General features: G+C 35.2%; 2 protein-coding genes across 2 annotated transcripts; one reads left to right on the top strand and one right to left on the bottom strand.

Annotated features, from left to right (window-relative positions):
* Positions 1-120: 120 nt before the first annotated feature.
* LOC123531455 (short-chain dehydrogenase/reductase family 9C member 7-like) lies at positions 121-21877 on the bottom strand. The gene is made up of 6 exons (XM_045312431.2): positions 21722-21877; positions 17695-18018; positions 17096-17357; positions 16340-16503; positions 2302-2407; positions 121-1889 (listed from the first exon to the last, which is right to left on the bottom strand). The coding sequence occupies exons 2-6, from the start codon at positions 18011-18013 to the stop codon at positions 1772-1774; spliced, it is 969 nt and encodes a 322-aa protein (XP_045168366.2). The 5' UTR covers positions 18014-18018; positions 21722-21877; the 3' UTR covers positions 121-1771.
* LOC123531453 (signal peptide peptidase-like 2B) lies at positions 4314-12649 on the top strand. The gene is made up of 2 exons (XM_045312429.2): positions 4314-4470; positions 9368-12649. The coding sequence occupies exons 1-2, from the start codon at positions 4411-4413 to the stop codon at positions 11069-11071; spliced, it is 1764 nt and encodes a 587-aa protein (XP_045168364.1). The 5' UTR covers positions 4314-4410; the 3' UTR covers positions 11072-12649.
* Positions 21878-22030: the final 153 nt, after the last annotated feature.

The raw sequence follows: 22030 nt of genomic DNA, 5'->3' as shown, positions 1-22030 counted from the left end.
GGCTGGTTTATTCATATTCCCAGAGAATTTAGACACTGTTAGCTTTGTAATTCAAATCTTTTGGGAGACGAATTCCATTATCTTTTTATTTGCACACACTATTATGACTTGAGAGGAAAATATTTGGATAAGTTTTATTTTCAGCAACAAAATTCTCTTAAGTTTTCAATGCTAAGGAATAATGATACATTAGATACATTGCAGTATACTGTGTATTGCCATTTTTGTATTATTGTTTTTTATTGTCTTGTATGTCAAATGCTCTCATGGGCCTTGAATTTCAAATAAACTTTGTAAACTTTGAGTTCGTGGAGTCTTGTGTTTTAGATTTAAATTGGGATAGCTGTCGTATTTTGTTACATCATCCTTTCACAATTTTTCAGTTTTATTTACTTCTTTGCTGTGATCTTGCAAAAACATGCAGGTTAATTTTGTAAATTTATATATGCAAGTTGGCACTATTAAATACTGCTGGGATAAGACCAATAGACATAATTATATATACACGCCATATGCTCATTTTTGGTTGCGGGTTTACCCCGCTACCAAAGTTACAAGTGTATTTCTGACAATCACATAGCATTTTTATTTTATTCCTAATCACACCAAAAGATGTTCATGCACTACACAAAATAGTCCCATTCATGAACAATGTGGATGAATTTCAATTTGAATTGTGCAGTTCTTATTCAACCTTTATCCATTCACGCTAATCATTAAGATTATATAAGATCTATCAAAGATAAGGTATTCTAGCCCATGGTTATATCACTGATTTCCAGCTGGCAGTTTAGATAAGTTCATGTAAGGTCAGAGTTCATTTTAGATATGTTGATATGAGGCACATTTGTATTTGTTTCTCATACACGTATATTTATAGATTGGCATTTGCTTTGTTTTAACCACACCATCAACATTAAATCGCCCCTATTGGATGTACACACGTATTGAGTGTATAATAAACTGACTAAAGGTTAGGGTTAGGTTTAATATAGTTTAATAAAGTACATTCAATGCGTGCGTACGCTCAATTTAAGATGTACCAAAACCCGCAACAACTGACGTCGCAAGGCTTTGATATATCTATATCATTATATCTGCACTTTGGTTTAACAGCATTTATTTCAAACTTAATGTAGATTTATCAACAAACAGTCACATTTTAAAATGAGTTTGAAAGCAATCTTTTACAGAGAGTTTACATAAATGAATCTCCTTTTACTCAGTTCTGGGCATATATATATATATATATATATATATATATATATATATATATATATACACACATACACACGTTGTAACTCGAAAAAGCGTGTTTTTATGATGTAACAATCAAAACGAGTGATTATGTCTTTAACGAGAAAGTATGATATATTAGAAAATTAATGTTGTAAACGTAGCATGTTTTAAACTTTTTTCATTTTACTATTTTTTTCAGCAGTGTATCCTCTTTAACAACAAAACATACCCAACTTATACAGCATTCAGTTAGAAACATGTATGCTTTCTGGTTTACTTCTAATCTGTTCTTTTATCATTGTACGTCAAACTATAAGAATAAATTTACTTATGAACAACTGTCTTGTGTTCATTAAACTGTTCTAGTATAGGTATTTACCAAAAAAAAAGCAACACTATATACCTTTACATCCTTAAACTTTCATGGATATTAACACAACTATATGCAGTTAGATCAAAATGCCTGAGCGTTATGGCGTTATGTTCATAATACTGTACTTTAATTATGAACATTTTATCATAATACAAAAAGTCAAATTTTCGCTCCTTCCGGAGTAGACATTGTTCTAGACACAATAAAACCTGTCATCCACTCTGGAAGATTCCATAATATGCGAAATGGTATCTGTGCGTCCCATCCGATCACATATCTGAAAAACATCATCATTCAAGACAATTTAGGCATTCCGTTACATACAGTTTCCGTTATTACGATTTAATTTTTCAAAAGAAAAGTAACTGAAAAAAAACAAACACTTCATATTATGCTGAATAACTCCGTTTTCATGCTTCAAATAAATTATCAAAAAGTTAATATTAAGCGCCAACAAGTTCATCATTTTAGGACACGTGTTCCCTCACACTGAATTTGATACATGGGCTGTCGACCTGATGAAAACACATTAAACTTAGATCCTCTGACCCAAAATATACTTGGTTATCTGAGACTACATTTGTATTCTTCAATGTAACAATTAATTTCAGACGAGACTAGACCCTTTTCAAACCTGTTGTATAATTAACAACGCACGATATATATAAAAATGCACGAGTCATACTGACCTTGTTTTAGGAAATCTTGAAGTAACTGCATGTTCATACGCCTCTACAACTTTGTTTATCTTTGGTGACATAATAGTGGTTAGGAGCTTAGAATTTTTCTCAACCGCTGAAAAATAATTCATACATGTGGCAAAAATACGTTAAATTTGATATAACTGCGAGTCATTTATAATTCTAATTTGTAATACCTAGTTTTAATTCATTATATATTGTAGATTTTAATAGAACAACATCAAAATGTAAAACAGAAATAAAAAAAAACACACAACGAAAAGGATCCAGTAGGAACGGCCATTTTCCAAGGTTGCAGCCTCCGCGAAGAAGGAATGAAAAAGAAAAGAACTTTAACATTTAAGTCTTTAGTTTTATCAATATTCAGATGTCTTTAAATAAGAATAGAAGTAAAATTTACTATGGTAACACATCCAGCAACATGTGGGCTCGGTAGTCATGTAAATCTAATGCCCTGCGGTTGGATATTTAAAAGCGTTTGAATAGGACAGATGGTTTTAATTATACATGAATGCCACCTCTTCAAAAAATATAATTCGTAAATACCATTGAAACGAGGATTTTTTGTTAAACACGTATCCCCACACCCTCATGATAGGTTTTCCTATTATCAGTCCCGTCGTTATTATGACTTTGATAACTGACCTACTAACCTCCAAAACAAAAGGGGTCATCACCTTTATAAGCCTAATCGTGCTATAAAGTTTGAAGACACTGGTCAAGTGGTTACGAAACATTTTTAAAGGTTGTGACATTGACCTTTGGCTTACTGACCCCCAAAACAGTAGGCCCTAAGGGCTCTTTTATGACATTAAACTCAATCATACTATCAAGTTTGAACATCTTGGTCGAGTGATTATCAAGTTAGCATGTAGAAATAGTTTTCAATGTTCAGATCCCTGTGACCTTGACCTTTGATCAATTGACCCAAAAACAATAGGTGCAATCTACTTTATAAGCCCGATCATGTAACTAAGTTTGAAGGTTCCAATGGTTCTCAAGTTATTTGGTTCAGGCTCTTTTGACCTAGACCTTTAAATCTATTGACCCCCCCCCCCCCCACACACTCCCCCCAAAAAAAAGAAAGAAAAAAAAGAAACAGGTGTCATCTACTTTAAAGTCAAATTGTGCCACTAAGTTTGAAGCGTCTGGGTCAAGTGGTTTTCAAGTTATTGAGAAGTAACAGTTCGGGTCCCTGTGTTCTTGACCTTTCACATACTGAGCCCTAAACAAGAAAGGCAGACAGACAGAGGCAATTAAAGCAATTGACATATTCTCACTTCTTCGAGGGGTACACGATAACGACTTTACATGTGGAAGGTAGGTCTTTGTTTTTTTACCAGTGTATACCAAAATCAATAGCTCAGTGGTAGAATGTCTGCTTTTCGTGTGTGAGGTCAGTGGTCCGATTCCTGGCAGCGTCATGCCAAAGACGTGAAAAACTGTACTGGTAGCTCCTATGCTCGACACTCAGTATCTAAAGGGACAAGGGGGTAAAATTAGCCCAGGTAAGTGTCTGTTACTGGATGCCATGCTTGTCGCACAAGAGCTTTGTATGTCATGTTGTCTGTTGATCATATGCGACGTAAAATAAAGCTTACATTAACCTTTACGTGTATAGGTACAATAGTACTAAATAGGTAAACAAGCAGCATTTTCAAGGAGATTTATCTCATTTATAGAAATGTAAACACACCTTATTAAACATGTGCTCAGTTTGATAGATATTCCATAAGGTTGACCTTTCAGACAAAAAATCTCTCTTAGTTCTAACAAAGAAGTATAAAATACACATTTATTTTTATAGCTCTTTGGTTCTCAAATACATGACCGCTACTTTTCTTGGTGTTTTGTTAAAGAACATAAGGCTAGCATTTTTAATGGGCCTGACTATATGCTACAGCTGTCAGAATATACTGTTATTTTATACAGAACATTTAGCAAATTTATTTACTACTGTATACCCTATACATATCCCCATTGGGAACTGAAATTAGGTGTCTGATACCAAGAGCAATTTTAACGACAATTATTACTTCCGCTTTCAATTTTACGGGGATTTCACGGGGAAGATTTAATTATAGAACAATTTCAATTATGGAGTCCAAAAAACTGTCATTACATATATTAATACTGTTAACTTCTTTCATGATACAGGTAACACATTAGTATATTATCGATTTCTGACTCCTGAAGTGTTTTTTTTTATCGATTTCGGATAACAAATTATTCGGATGAGGTGTCATTGAAGTTGTGACAGCCTGATTATGAGTTTACATTACAGTGATACATTAATATGGAGGCGCTTTTCTAAATTTAACCCTTACACATTGGCCATCTTCACCTCCATGTACCAGCCAGTTATGCCGTCAGCCTTACTGGCATGGCACATCCGAATTGCTTAGTATTTTGGGGGGGGGGGGGGGGGCAGTGACAAGGGTCCGGTAACTTGACCTGGAGTCTAGAGGTTCGGTTACCAGACTTTTAGACAACACATACAAGGCTGTCTAAAGGTCAGGTAATCGATGTGAAAACTGAGAACTGTACTGGTTCAGTGCCAAAATCCGGACACTTTTGGTGGGTTTTTGACAGTAACTTTGCATTATGAAACCACACGTGCATAAAATTTTAACTGTATAATTTTAGGTTCTTTATAAATCTCTTTGCAAAACAACAAAATCGTATATTGCTGATTTCATCATAAAAATATCACCGGAATTGGGCCAGTAAAAGCTGTCAAAATTGACGTTCAGAGTGCTTAAATATTCGGACACTATTTGGGTATAAAATGCAACGAATATGTGCATCCAAAAATAACAATAAACACGACTTCGTTTAAAATAAAGCAGTCAAATACAGTCCTGTAAATATATACACATATCTCCATCTGAATAAAATTTTATTACCTGTTCATCACGTGATCATATGGACCAGTTTCTAACTTTATATAATTGCCAAATATAACAATAATATAATAAAACTTATCTGAGCAAAAATTAATGTTTAAAATTTTTCTTTCTTACATGTAGATTCTGTCGCTATCGTTATACATTTTGACACAATACGGGGATCATTATAATGACACTGCGCCGATTTTATCTAATTAATTGTTGCCCTTGTCTGTAAAATGCTGGCATTTTTTTCTCTATTGATATATAACAGAAATTGGTTAAATCTTTCAAATAAATACTGAGGGTAGTACAGAGTTCTAAAACATATTTTTACATTAGTTTCGATCAGCAAACAAAAAGAGTCGTCTGCAATAGGCAGATTAATTTTCTTATTTAATCAGTACCTCGTCGCACCTCAAATAACTGGCGCGCGCTGTATGACGTCATCCCCCAACACACACAATGTTTACTTTATGCGGTGCGGATATTTGAAGGTAGTTTTCTCTGGAAAAGCTTACATTCGTACACTGTTGTTGACAGCTGGTCATCAAAGCTTTCGTTTGCATCGATCCTGTTCATTTCAGTAAAAAATCATGATCTTAAAGCATTTTTAAATGGTGTCCGAATAATTAAGCACTGTCCGAATTTAGGCACTGAACCAGTATAAATAGGAGACTAAATTTTTTCATTGAAAATGGGAAATGATTTCAAAGTTGATTTGCTCTCATATTTTTCTAATCGTTCTAAACACATTGTAAGTGACAGGAAACATAAGTATTGTAAGTCTTTAATCCTGGGTAAACAGGATCGCAAATTTGTTAAATGATAAATAGCAGTTCGTTATACCATAATCAGAAGCTTTTATCTAATTCTTGTTTTTCTTGGGAACTTAATGTTTTCTTTAGTCTTTAATATTTAAGACACGGATTGTGCTCATGAAATTTTGAATTGAGCAATAACAATGACTACCGGAAAGCTGTTGAAATATCATATTCGAACCCCAGCAAGAGCTAATTATAAATTAAATATATACCAATAAACATAATGAAGGCACTTTTATTACAACTTACTAATCACTAATCATAACTTTATACTGTACATAAACAGGTCCGGATCCAGAAATATTTGACTGGGGAGGGGGCGGGGGCACCAGTCTAGAACGAAGATGATACCGCTGAGGCATAGCGCTGAGAGTGGGCAGGTATTAGAGGGGGCCATCTGTCCGTGTTATGGGGGGGTCAGGGGAAATTTTTGAAATACAGGTATGAAATGGTTGCCTCTTGTGCATTTACTGGTGGGGTACTCCCCTCATTTTAGGGGGTTAAGGAGCTCTTCCCCTGGAAAATTGTGAATTACATGCATGAAATGGTGACCTCTGGTGCATTTTTAGGTCTTAGATTTAAGGTTCCCGGGGGTCAGGGGGTTATCCCCCTAGAAAATTTTGAAATACAGGTTTGGTATGAAATGGTGGCCTCTGGTGTGTTTTGGGGTCTAAATGTTTAGAAAATATTATTCCTTTGCTAAAATAGTAGGGTGCATCTTTGATGAGTATAAGTCACTTTTCAGCCAGCTGGGGGGTGGGGCACAAGCCCCCTCTTCCCGACCCTGGATCCGGGCCTGTAAAAGTATATGTATATTGATTACTGGACCTCTTAGACTCCAGGTCTAGGGGTCTGGTTACCAGACCCCTAGCCACTTCCATTTTATTAGTCCCCTACTGGTTGAAAACCAGTTTTGGGGACTATAGGAATGCTCTTTTCCGTCATTCCGTCATTCCGTCCGTCCGCAATTTCGTGTCCGGTCCATAACTCTGTCATCCATGAAGGGATTTTAATATTACTTGGCACAAATGTTCCCCATGATGAGACGACGTGTCGTGCGCAAAACCCAGACCCCTAGCTCAAAGGTCAAGGCCACAATAGGAGGTCAAAGGTCAACAGGGCTTTTTTCCTGTCCGGTCCACAACTCTCCCATCCTTGAAGGGATTTTAGTATTACTTGGCACAAATGTTCCCCATGATGAGATGATGTGTCGTGCGCAAATCCCGGACCCCTAGCTCAAAGGTCAAGGTCACAATTGGAGGTCAAAGGTCAACAGGGCTTTTTTCCTGTCCGGTCCATAACTCTCCCATCCATGAAGAGATTTTAATATTACTTGGCACAAATGTTCCCCATGAGGAGACGACGTGTCATGCGCAAAACCTGGACCCCTAGCTTAAAGGTCAAGGTCACAATTGGAGGTCAAAGGTCAACAAGGTTTTTTTCCTGTCCGGTCCATAACTCTCCCATCTATGAAGGGATTTTAATACTACTTGGCACAAATGTACCTCATAATAAGACGATATGTCATGCACAACTTTCAGACCCCTAGCTCAAAGGTCAAGGTCACACTTAGCAGTCAAATGTTAACATAGCATGAACAGGGTCTGTTTCGTGTCCGGTCCATAACTCTGACATTCATTAAGGGATTTTAATATTACTTAGCACAAGTGTTCCCCATGATGAGACGACGTGTCATGCGCAAATCCCGGAGCCCTAGCTCAAAGGTCAAGGTCACAATTGGGGGTCAAAGGTCAACAGAGTTTTTTTCCTGTCCCGTCCATAACTCTGCCATCCATGAAGGGATTTTAATATTACTTGGCACAAATGTTTCCCATGATGAGACGACATGTCACACGCAACACCCAGTACCCTAGCTTAAAGGTCAAGGTCACACTTTGAGATCAAAGGTCAAGAGGATTTTTTTCCTGTCCGGTCTATAACTTTGTCATGCAAAGCAGGATTTAGATATCAGTTGGCACAAATATTCCCCTGGATGAGACAACATGTCATGCGCAAGAACCAGGTCCCTAGGTCTAAGGTCAAGGTCATATTTAGAAGTCAAAGGTCAAATTCAAGAATGACTTTGTATGGAACATTTCTTCTTCATGCATGGAGGGATTTTGATGTAACTTGAAACAAATGTTCACCACCATGAGGCACCCTTGTTTTTAGAATTACATCCCTTTGTTGTTACTATAAATAGATTTTATTGTAACTTTTTTATTACTGGCAGTAGAGAAAAATCGAGACCACTTTTCTGTGGTACAGCATGCATGTTACATCCAATTTTTAGGTGTATTTTGACCTATCTCTACCTGGTAAAGAGTTTCTTGTGGACTTATATTATTAATTTTTTTTTTTTTTTTTTTTTTTTTTTTTTAAAGATTAATTTCCCTTTGTTGTTACTATAAATAACTTACATGATAACATTTTTATAATCAGCCAAAAAAATTCAATATGAAAACAACTGTGGGTTTTTATATCTGCACATTTTAATCCAAGTGTGTTGTTATAATGTTATAACATATTGTATATGTAGTACAATATTGTTTATACATCATTGACAGATATCAGTTCATTATGTTATACTGCAGTAGAAAAAATTAGGTGCCTTCCAGTAGGGGACTTTGTATTGCATGGCAATACTTCATTCACTTGTTATGTGCTGTATTACCAGTTTATATAGTACTGGGAGATTGGTATGATTTAGTTGTCATATTGCCTTCATTAGGCCTATGTGTTTTTTATAAAAAATAATTTAATATTAATGGTTCTCACTGGTGGTTAAAGACATAAATATAATGAATATGAAAGTTTACAGCGATTTCCATAAGTCACCAATATTAAATAATTTACTCAAGCAGTAAATTTGAACATTTTTTAAGCACAATCAACGTATAAAATACTTTTTCTCGGAATATAAGGATTATAAATATTCCTATCACTTGCAATATAATTAAAACCACAAAAAAATAATGACAGCAAATTTTTGAAATCATATCTCCTGTTCTGATATCATCTTCAGTATTCATATTGATTACCAGACCTCTAGACAGCCCTATATGGGTTGTCTGAAGGACCTCTTTTCTTTGGGTTTGAGCCTTACTATTGATGCCAGCTGACTGACAAGTGGAAGGTTTATTGTTCAACACAGGTACCGGTAACCCACCAGCTCAGAGGGGCATTAGGGATCTTTCTTTACTATATCATATTACATTTTCTGTAACAGTTTCACGTAAAATCAAAGAAGAGACAAACAGTATAAAGTATAGTAATTAAAGTAATCAAGATACATTTAATAGTTTTTTCTAGCTGTAGATAATTTGATGCTGTCTATTTCAGGTGGAATATACAGTATCCGACAATGGTGTAATGTACAGCAAAATATCCGGAGAGGCAAACTGGGACAAACACTTTTGTATCAGCTATAATCCACTGTTCCATGAGCTTCCAACAAAAGAAGACCAGGCTCTGCCCTACAGTATAGTTGATCTGTCATCGAAATATGGCTGCAATGCTTCTGACTATAATACAACTAGTGTGTCCGACTTGGAGAAAAGCATTGTGCTTGTTGCTAGGGGAAATTGTACTTTTTCACAAAAAGCATTAATAGCTCAGACAGCTGGTGCTGTGGCAGTTGTGGTTGCGAGTAAAAGCCTGCTTACACCTGGAGCTTCTAATGAAACCACGGATTACAAGAATATCAATATTACAGTTGCAACTGCCCTTTGGAAGAATGTCGACGATATAAAACAGAAAGATTTGAAACAAGTAGCAATTTTATTTGCACCAGGTTTTGAATCCAAGTTTGATCCAAATCTGGCACTTATATTTCTCATAGCTGTTAGTAATATTGTGATAGGTGGGTTCTGGGCAGGAAAAACCAAACATGCAAAGTACCAGAAACTGAAATATAAGCATAAAAGAGAGCGACCATCTACAGAAGAAAGAAGGGGTAGCGGTAGCGATGAATCTGTCAGTTCTGATGACGAGGAAGAAGAAACAGTTGATGTGTCTATGATTATAATTATTGTTTTCTTTGTTCTTGTTTGTGCTTTTATAGTGCTGTTATATTTTTTCTACGATTACTTGGTTTATGTTGTCATAGTTCTGTTTTGTTTGGCAGGTGCCATGGGCTTGTACTACTGTTTTATTCATACTTGGCACAAAATTTGTCCGATTAAGGCACGGCTTCCTCAGAATAGAGTACCACTACTTAAGAGCAGACCACATTATAGAGATTTAGCCTTGTTGGCTGTTTGTTTCGGAATTTCCATTTTCTGGGGAGTTGAGCGCCATGCTCCGTATGCTTGGGTCATTCAAGATATTTTAGGTTACGCTTTCTGTCTTAACGTGATGAAGTCGGTCGGTGTACCTAACATGAAAGTCTGCACTGTGATGTTGGTTCTCCTATTCCTATATGATATATTTTTCGTATTTATCACCCCACTATTTACTAAGAGTGGCGACAGTATCATGGTTAAAGTTGCAACAGGTGGCGGAAGCAAAACTCAAGAACAGCTGCCGATGGTGTTCAAAGTGCCTCGCCTGACACAGGATGCGATTAGCGCTTGCCCATTGCCTTATTCTCTATTAGGTTTCGGTGACATAATTATCCCTGGTCTTCTTGTCAGTCATAATCATGCTTTTGATTTGAGAGTTAACAGCAAGAGGTTGTATTATATCGCAACTTGTGTTGGCTATACTGTAGGCTTGATTATCACATTTTGTGCTTTAGCTCTCATGGAAACCGGCCAACCAGCTTTACTGTACCTTGTCCCTTGCACTCTTGTTACAACATATGTGATTGGCTGTATTAGAGGAGAAGTTAAAATGCTATGGAATGGTTTGAAAGATAGTGACTCAGATCAAGGTTCCAAAACAGAGAATGTTACGAATGTAGACAGCAATAACGGAGGGTTAGAATCAGTTGTCACATCATCGGGGATCAGTAATAACGCCACCATGAGGTCCAATAGTGGGAATCACTCTCCTGCTTCTATGAGTAGTACAGACAGTGAAAACAGAGAATTGTTGAGGAAATGACATAAATAAAATTTTTTTATTATTTGTCTTTATAATTTCAATCAATTAATTAAGGTAGTCTTAATTTTAATTTTAAAGATTGTGCAGTATTGAATTAAAGAAATATAATTAACTCCAGTTTGATCTGACAGAAGGAACGTTGCATTGGGACTTTTATACTTAGTCGACAGAATATTTGAGCATGAAATGCATGGGTGTGGGTTTCTAGTTTATTTGAATCTATGATTGTATGTGATTGTATGTGATATTATTTAATTCTATTTAATTTATATAATGTTGAAATGATTATTTTGTTGATTATTATTAGCTTATTCAACTACTTACATATATTTGGACACGTAACCTGCTAAAAAGATTGTTGTGAATTTGATATGATGTTTTTGCTGCGAGAAGTCCAGTTAATACATACTCGTTTCTATTCCCCGTAAAGTTACAATAATACCGGAAATGTCAATATTTTTCCATACACTGACACCTGAATCTCATATCGGGTGCATGACTTCATTTAATGTGTGTTATTGCATTAATTCTTTTATTTAGTTCTTTATTGTCAATCTTATTCAGGCTATTGAGCAAGTTCATAATATTTACATTAAATTTATATGTGTAGAAAAGTATGTGATTATCTTTGCATCAGGAAATATGCATTCATTCTTTAATGGCCTGAAGTCGCGCAATACTGTAAAATCCTTTAATTTTGTGGGCATAAAATTTCGTGGTTTTGGTAAAAATGGCAATTTCATGGGGATATGAATTCATGGATTTCAACTTTTGAAATAAAATGAACGGAATTTTACTAGTTCGTTGGGATTAAATTTCATGGATTGACACAACCACGAAATCCACGAAAATTAGTCCCCCACGAATATTAAGGATTTCACAGTATTTCTGCTACAGAACTTGTGCATATTTCCCAATACAAACTGAATAACCTTTAAGTATATGATATCCCATATTGTTATGGAAAGTGTTAAATGTCCCATCTATTCTAGATTAATTTTGCTTGGTGAAAAAGATGGGAGAGTCAGAGGTACGTCATATAATGACTGATCTATTGTTCTTACTATGTAAAGTGTTTACTTAATATGTTTAATTTTATGGGTATAATGCTATCAATTAAAGGCTTTTACCTTCAGCAAAGGGATAATGAACTACATTTTAAACTGTTCAGTTAGGAAATGATGTTTCTTTTCATATATCCAATATAGGAATAAATTTTGTGATCACGAGATGCAATTGGGAGATACAAACTTTTGTTAGCATAATTAAGTCTGTGTATGTTTAAATATATTGAGTTGTTAAACTGATTGTTTTAAAGTTTTATCTTTGACAATGAATTCAGTTGTTAAAGTGATTAATTTTATCTATGTTAATGCTTACATTATTTTTTAAAGCTACTTTTTCACAGCATTGGCAAAAAATGGATATTTCCATTGGTGTTATATCTGTCTTGAGAAATGACAAAAGAAGTGAGAGCTTGTTATAAATAACAATTTATAAAAAATACTTTTTGTAGAAATATGAATGCTGATTTTGTTCATAATTTTGTTCAAATTGATAATAAATATTTTAAACAGATCTTGAGAAAACCTCAATTTATATGCCCAAGGGGACATATTTGATGGCACTAGCCTTCAGTCCATTTGTCTGTTAGCAATACAGTAACTTAAGAATGGTTTGACCTGTGATTTTCTGTAAGGCACATTGGTCATTGCCTATGGATAACCCCTTTTGATTTTGAGGTCAAATATCAAGATGACAGTGACTGTTCATACAAAAAAAAAAATAATTCTGATGATTTTGTAGTCAGTGGAGTAAACATCAGGTCACAGTAACCTAAGTACAAAAACTATTTCTGCTCCATATTTCAGTAATGTCTGGCCCTTTGACCTTTTGATCTTGGAACATTGTCCAAGGGGAGTGTGTTACCCATTTGATTTTGAAGTCCCTAGGTCAAAGGTCAAGGTCAAAGTGATCACTAGAATAGAAAGCTTCTTGATTGTTAGGTTTTCAGAGTCAAAGGTCATGGTCATTCTCCTGCTTAAAGGTCAAATAGACAATCATTCAATCCATATTCTGCTACATATGTCCCTAAAAGGTTTTATTCTACATGTACACTTTAAGACCTAATTTGGACATATATCACTCTTCAGAGAACTATCTTGTGCATATATTGCTCTGCACAGTGATGCTCTTGTTACCAAAACAATGTGGGCAAACTGCCATGTAATTTTGAAAGTGAAGGTAGGTTTGATTACTGCTTGAGTTGTGTTTTATTTAACATTTGACCATTATGCTGATATCATCAATTTGCAGATGGTATTCAGGTATACCAGCTCTTGCAGCTCTTTCAACTGGTCAATGAGTCTGTTCTAGGCCAACTCCTAGACCCTATCTTTTTACATTTTTGTGATTGAATGTAGTGAACTGAGCCAGTCTATATTCCATGTCCAATATCCTGATAATTTTAACATCATTTCTTTGTGAAAATATCTTGTTTCTACGAAATGGAAAAAGACAAAAAAAAGGGGGAAAATGTAGAAATAGTTTTATTATCAGTCTAGTGTCTAGTCTAAGTCTGTTCTAGTTAGATATCTATCTATCTTCATATACTGCATAATATACATATTTAATTTTGTTCGCTTTCTTATTTATCATAAGTTACCCTTGTTTACATTTAAGGTAGTGCATCCATAATGATAGCTGGCAGTTTCACATCTTTCAGTATGCAGTTTCAGAGTTTTGGGCTGTTATTGAAAGTTAATTTCCTGTTATGGTTGAAAGATGCCGACTTGCATATGGAAAAAATATAACTGCATGCAATGTAAAAGTTGTCATTATGGATCCACCACTTCAGCCCTTAAAGAGTTTAAACATATTCATTTTTTTCCTGCATCTTTGAAAAAGTTGTTTCGGGAGGAGCAAAACCATACTTAATTATTGAAGTGTGCTTTTTTAGTTTTTCGGAATATGTTAGGCTAAATTTGATAGTGTACAGTGATACTGAATTTCCACAATTAAATGCCATGAACTCCTAAGGTCCGTGGTAACTTCATAATGTTTGAATGTTGGTTCAGTTTATGGACAAATTCTGGTTTTAACTTAGTAATACTGATTTATTTACATATTGCTAATCTTCATACTTAGAAAATTGTAGCAATGACTTGTTTTTACAAATAGTTCTGTTAATTTTAAGTACCAATATGTTTTTGCAAAAATTAAAAGATAGTAATATAGGATCTGACATTTAGCAGACTTCATGGTGTATTTCTTTTCATATATTTGTTAACTGATGTATAAATATTGAAATACGTTTATTTATGATGACACTAATGATGACACATAATGAGTATTTTTACATGACTCAAATAAATCCCCCTTCCATAGTTTGTGCTATATGATATATGTCTATAATCAGAACACGTTTACTGGGTTAATGACTTAAAAAATAAATAAATACAGCAATGAAAATTGATTTCTGATGTCATGTAATGAAAACTTCAGATGGTGGGCTAATAGTTTTGACTATTGACCGACAAGCCATGCAATAAGTATATAATAACTTTTTGGAAATACATGTACATGTCAGTGCATAGTGGGAATAAAACTTGTTGACAGAAATTACATTTGTAATGTTTTAGTTTGTTTTGTTCCCACTTCCTGTTGGTGATAAAGACCAAATGTTTCGATGACTACTATTCCCATCACACTCGTGGCATTGTTCTGGTTATGTGAATATTATAGTTATATAATTAACCAATACCGGTATTGTTCCCACCAAGTTAAAAATTGGGGCAGGTAGGACTTTACATTTGTTGTCTGTCCATTTGTCTGTTCAATGTCTTGCTGCAGAATCTGGATTTTGTTACAACTCAAAAAGTATGTAAAGTCTTTTAATATAACTTCATATGATGATAAAGGACCATATTGAGAAAAATGCATGTTCTTCCAATTTGTTGCAGCATAAAAAATGAGACTAGGATAGAAGGAAATATAGAAAAAGTGTATTTGTTTCCATTGAATATCTATGGAATCAATACAGGTTTCATTTTGAGACCTGTTTTAGGATCATAAGACAAGTTCACATACCAGGTTATATGTCGTTCATATACCAGAGCGATAATTTTGAACCTTTTTTAGCTGACTATTCGAAGAATAGGTAGAGCTGTTGGAGTTGCCTGTGCGTTGGCATGCCAATTTGGTCATGCTTTTGTATGGAGTTTGATCCCTCGGCGAGGCTTCCGTTCTCCATGATGATTTACTTGAAGGCATTGTGTCTGAAATCATTCACCCCATCCTTGACTCATTTGGGGAAGTTGGCAGTTTCTTGCGGTGAACAGGTTAGTACTGGTTGTTAACAGCACACCGTTACATAACTGAAATACTGTTGAAAAATGGCGCTAAACCCAATCCCCTTACTCCCTCACCCCCGCAAAAGGTAGAGTAAATAGAATTTAGTAAGACAGCTCTAGTTTAACTTTGTGGTAGAGATTTCGTTTGTTTGGCAACATTCATGTTTTTATGGAGATACAGTAGGCCTTGTTGCACTAAACATTTTGACAGCTTTTTTAAATTTCATTTATGATGTCCGAATGATAACAAATGCTTCTAACTTCGAAAGCAACATAAAGTTCACTTTGTGGTCCAGCTTAAGTAAGTCGATTTTTTTTCATCGCCTAACCTTAAAACGGTAACATTTGTTATTGTGTAAAGTTGACGGCTAGGGACCCTTTTCACAAAAGTTCTTCGGTTTTGGATAAGGTCTAACCAAATTAAGGACTTTAAAACACATTTCTATCATGGGATATTATTACAAAGATGGCCTTAATGCAACGTTGTGTCACTACTATCATATTTTGTTCTGCTCAGATTCTAGGAATAGCCGAAAGTTCAAATAAATGCATTTAAAAATGATCCGCCCCATTAGCTCAATATGAAGAACGCAGATCTGCAGATCACGGGGTCGCGAGTATAATCCCTGCGTGAGGCGTTAGTTCTACGTGACGACATATTAAAGACAATGTGACTGAAATCATTCGTCATCCACCGCGATTCATGAGGGGAAGTTGGTCCTGTTAGTACTGGTACAGAATCCGTGAAAACCAATTGCGTTTACTGCCCGCCGTTACATAAATTAAATACTGTTGATAAAACGGCACTATACTCAAAGCAAACATAGCAGTTAAGACAGCTTACAGCTAAGTTCTACCGTTGTCCTAATTTGGCTTTGTAAATCTGGCACCAGCCTTTTATAAATCCTAAACTTACTCTCATCCCTGTAAATTTCGCCATAATATTTCTGAACTTCTCTCGGAGCCTGCTCAAACGTGGCATGTAGATCTGTACGAATTGCTTCTTCGTCTACGATACCCGTGCGGAAATAACCTGGCTCGATTATATGTACACTTATTCCAGATCGATACAATTCATATCTGTAAAGTTATAATATCTGAAATATTTAATTAACCCAAAAATCAGCTGTTGGAAAGGTCATTTATGGCGGAGAGTACTTCTGTTGGTTTAAACATATTCATTCACAACAATTTTAGAAATACTCTGTACAGATGATGGATAGCGTTAGAACGGAAGACAGGCCTTATAGATACAGTGAGTAGAAGATTTGTTCAGCCGCAGTCATTACCCGGCTTATACTGGGGCAGTATTTTCTTTCCAAACATAGATTTCTGTAAACATTATTATTAACAAGATAAGTCACTGGTAGCGCGCTCGCAAGAGCAGACGAGAGGAGTATTTATGCAAGCCATAACAAACACATGTCTAAAATGCTGAGCTATAAGAAATGCTCCTGATTTAGCACTGAGGCCCAACCTTTTGTGTCTGCGTCTGCTTTCCTTTTCAGCTTCTACAGTTGAACCCGCAGAAGATTCACGTTAAGAATAAATGCCAATTAAGTCACTTGCGAAGAATACGTTTATACTGGCTCTGAAACCAGGACAACTCGTCTGGTTATTTGATCACAGTTCAACAGCATTGTTCAAAAGACCAAAATAGCTCTAAACTAACCTCAACTGGTCCGAAAACCCTTCAACTCCAAATTCTGATGCTACGTAAGGTCCAGTTGCGACAGCCAATCGGCCACAGATGCTGGACATATTCACGATACGACCACTTTTCTCTCTTCTTACTAATGGTAGAAACTCCTTAGTAACAAATATAACTCCAAATAGGTTGATCTCGATGGTCCTTCGGAATTCCGACGCCGGCAACCATTCGATTGGACCTATGGATCCCGGTACACCAGCGTTATTTACAATTGCCCATAAACCTAATGGAATATGAAATATCCTCTGTTATTTATGCTATTGTAGAAGATCTAAAACTACAAGCATACAAAAAAGAAAAGATGTCCATGTCTTACTGTCTTGGAAGTTGTAATAATTAAGAACATACGAATACCACTAACGTCTCTCCTGACATTACTCCCGGCACGTGCGGGAATCGATACCTATATATAGAAACACCTTAACCTCTAGGCAAAGATGACCTCTACATCGATTTTGAAGAGACAAGTAACGAGCAGGGAGTGTTCGAGCTGACATCGTAATAGAATCCTAGGATAAAGATGTAAAAAGAAAACCAAATGTAAACCAATCTGTAAATACCTTTTCCTTTTGGTAGTTTTCGCTCGACGTCATGCCTTGCCTTTTGTATGCTTGTTTCCTTGGAAACATCTATTTCAACTGTAGTCAAATACTTCGAGCATGTAGCCTTTAGGTCATCCATTCCTTTCGCAGTTAAACAACCAGCATATACACGGAAACCAAGAGTGTCCAAGCGTTTGGCTAATAAATTTCCGAATCCAGTATCACATCCGGTAATGAAAACATGTTTGTTTCCATAGTAACGGACTTTCAGCCCTCGCAGAAACCAGCGTACAGTTAGAAACAGTATAATAAGTAAGACTAGAGTTTCGACGATCATTTTCGCTGAAAAACAACAACAATAAAATTCAGATGAGGTTCAGTAAAGTTTGCTCTAAAGCCTAACTGTTTTAATTTATAAATTTTCATGGTATTATTTGATTCTGGTCTGAAAGGAGTTAAAGATGAATCGCAATTATGCAGTGTTTTAAGATGTTGCGGCCATAGACATTTTAAAATTCCATTGTATATGAACACAAGGAAACATTTACAGTTTTGTCAATATGATCACCTCGGCCTTTATTCTACGCAATAGACGGAGGATACGGAAATATCCGATGTTTTACGAGCGACAATTATGTATCCAATGTTTTACGAGCGACAATCATGTGTGATTTTTTCACTCGATGTATGCTGCGCTACACACTTTTTGAAAACGGACTGAGTCGGCAATTAAAGACGGCTGCTGGCTCGGTGAACATCATTACATACACTTTCCACAAGATGCGCGTGTCTATTATGATTTTCTGTCTTATGTTAACAAGAATAGCCAACGAGGCATCGGAAATGTTCCACGTTGGTCGGCATTGAGTGTACGAAGGCACTGAATGTTACTGGTTGTGGGTTTACCCCGCTACCAAAGTTACAAGTGTATTTCTGACAATCATATAGCATCTTTATTTTATTCCTAATCACGCCAAAAGGATGTTCATGTGCTACACAAAATAGTCCCATTCGTGAACAATGCGGATGAATTATCAATCATCAAGCAGTTCTAATTCAACCTGTATCCATTCACACTGACCATTTAGATTATATAAGATCTATCAATGAGAAGGTATTCCAGCCCATGGTTTCATCATTGATTTCCAGCTGGCAATTTAGATAAGTTTATGTAAGGTCAGGCAGCAGAGTTCATCTTAGATATGAGGCACATTTGTATTTGTTTCTCATACATGTATATTTATAGACTGGCATTTGCTTTGTTACCAATAGAGTGTAACCAACAGATCAGATAATGCTATAGTACAATTTCTTGTTCGGAGTATTCCCCAGCAACCACTGGCTGGATTTCCTTGAAACTTCACTCCCAATAGGAAATGCATATATTATCTTCATGTTTCGTTCAGAAGAGTTACTGTAACTGCCCTTTGATTACTCAACATGAGTAAACTATAGCGCCATTATCGTCAGTGAAATCCTATTTTGTTCTTTTAATATGTAATAATTAATGCATATTACTGGGAGCATCCATCGGTTTTACTGATATTTTCTTGTTTCATAAAGTTACATTTTGTACAGGTGACATGACATTTTTAATAGACAAAATGTAAATGCAGATGCTCTCTGCTTTATCCTATTTGTTAATGAAAGACATTGAGGTACACAGCAGTTGCCATTAAACAGAAAATAAATCTACAAAAACTCGCAACCACCAGACGTTTCAAGGCTTTGATTTTTCATTTGTGACAGTAACATAAGCCTATCTTTAGCTATTCTATACAGAAGAAATGCCAGACGGGCTCGTGCAAAATAACGTTATTACTTCGCCAACCTCCTGGTTATATTACGAGTTTGAGCCGTTTTGAACCCGTCATGACCTAATCCAACAGGTCTTTTTCCATAGATAAAATTGAATATAAACAATGCCATGCTAAAAACCGTGTGACACAAACTTTTTGACATGTTGACAGGTAAATAAAGTAAACTTTTATCTTGAAAGAAATAGTATTACTATAATTAACCTACTTATTTTAAAAGATCAAAAATTTATAACCCCAAAGCCTTATTTATTTAGAAATAAACTAAAATATCCTGTTACGTTATAACTGGCAATAAGTTACACCATCCGAAATGGCATCTAAAACATGGCAATCGTACTTTTATGTGAATTAATTCTAAAAATCACATTTTTGGTTTTACGTACGCTGATCCTTCATTCACATATCTCGGTGTTACCTCATAAAATGTGCCTTAAACGCATTTTATTCCCTTTCATTACTATAAAATAAGGTAAAACATGCGTCAAAGAATACCAACGGAACACAAAATTTGTCTTCAAAACGATTCCCAGGTCGTCATTCTCACGAAGAACCTTGAAAAACATTTTATTAATACCGCATGTCCAGAAATGAGACCGTGTTTTGAAGAGTATTGTCCCTTGATTATTAAGCCAAGTTGTTTAAATTTGATTGTTTCCCTTTATACCATTTTAACGCGAGTATCTCTCTTATCTTGATAATCTTGACTTTATACTGGTTTTGTTAGGGGTATTGTAACAACATGGAATGAGCGGAGTTTATAACTTGCCCGAGGCTACTTTCTGTAACATAACGTTACATTGTAATTTCTTCAAATTGGTGATTTTGAATGGTAATCGGGGTTTTGTTTCAAAATTGAGAGTCGGGAATGTTATTCCAATTACTCGCGTAACTTTATGTATGTAACTTTATTATATCTTTTAAAGGCAAAAATATATGTGAATCATAAATTTAAAGTAAATGAATTAAACAAAGTAATTCATAAGTATTTTTTTTAATTTTAAATATTTGTATTCAAACATTTAATTTGAAATAACACTTTTTATTTACTAATGATTTGCCAAAGACGGACATTAGATCGACGTACAAGTCTATTTTCTGATATACATAACATTGCAATTTCTTCAAATTGGTGATTTTGAATCATAATCTGGTATTTGTTTCAAAATTGTCGGGAAGCATGTTATTCCCATTACGCAGAGTATTTTTTAAATATGTATTTATTTATTTTTAGGGCAAAATATGTGTATTTCGGGTCTCCTTAAAAAATGTCTTGTCACTTTTGTAAGTTTTAAATACCATGGATCCGTGGTATAAATGCATTTTACTTTACAATAATGTGAATTTGGATTTTGAACGGTAATATATATTATCAAAATTAATAACTTCATATCTATAATTTAGATTTTAACTTAAAAGTGTTTAGACAAGAGCCGTAATAATTGTCTCTAGCCGCGGGGCATGTCAGACAATCAGACACTAATCCAATTAGTTACCATAATATACAGAAATATGTCAACATTTAATGATTAAAACACGGCGTCCTCGCAGCCATATGCGCGTATTCAATTGTTATCAAACTGTTTAGTGCAAATGGCCAGTTTACCAATAGTGTGTTGCTTCGGCGCCGATTTCGGCCATTTATTGCACATTAAGAGTTACATTTTGCGCATTTGTTGTTACTGGATATACATGGTGGTGTTACTTCCCCTTACCGGTACAGCAGACATTTCAGCCGAGTTCTCAAACTCCATCACAGAGTTACTTCCCCTTATTGGTATTTTCATTTTTTAAAAAAAAATTTGTTGTAGAAAGTTTGTATCTCAATAGTTAAATATTACATAAACAGTCTGTTTGTAAAACGAGCAAAAAACAAACAAACAACAAAAATACAAACTAAAAAATAATGCAGTAATACTCGAATTACTTCTTTTCCATTAATGAATCATACTTGTCAGTGATCGAATTTTTTTGATAAATGTTCGGCTTTGCCAATATTTCTTTTCCCAAGAGTATACAAATGTGACCTGTTACACATGTTTACGATACTGTGTTTTGTGTGTGCAGTAAATTAACGGTTTGTAGGCATATAAAGTTCCTACAAAATCTGTTCATTTGATTTCATATTTATAAAAACCCTACTATACTTTAAGAGGTCAATTACTCGATACACATGTAACCATGTACAGGCTGTATTTTAAACAAAACGAAAATAAAAAATCACTTACCTGTATAGTATCAGATCACATTTTATTCACCTGTGAGTAAAGTGCTGAACAGAAAACGCGTCTCGCATACATGCATATGTTGATAAGTGCTTTGCGTATATATGTAGGAATATGATAACTTCCGACCGGTTTGTTTGTTTTGAGTGATAAATATTTCGAACAATTACATGAATGACTGTACTCATGTAGTTAATCACACTTTGCAATGAAAATAGTAAGTGACTAGTTGCGCTTTAAGCAGTGTTTGTTTTTTTTTTATTTTCGTTTTAGATATAGAATTTAACGTTAAATAAGAGCGCCATGATGACC

This window comes from Mercenaria mercenaria, chromosome 11 (genome assembly GCF_021730395.1).
Source record: "Mercenaria mercenaria strain notata chromosome 11, MADL_Memer_1, whole genome shotgun sequence".
Taxonomy (NCBI): domain Eukaryota; kingdom Metazoa; phylum Mollusca; class Bivalvia; order Venerida; family Veneridae; genus Mercenaria; species Mercenaria mercenaria.
Note: the sequence above shows the minus strand (reverse complement) of the source record. Positions and strands in the feature narration are given on the sequence as shown.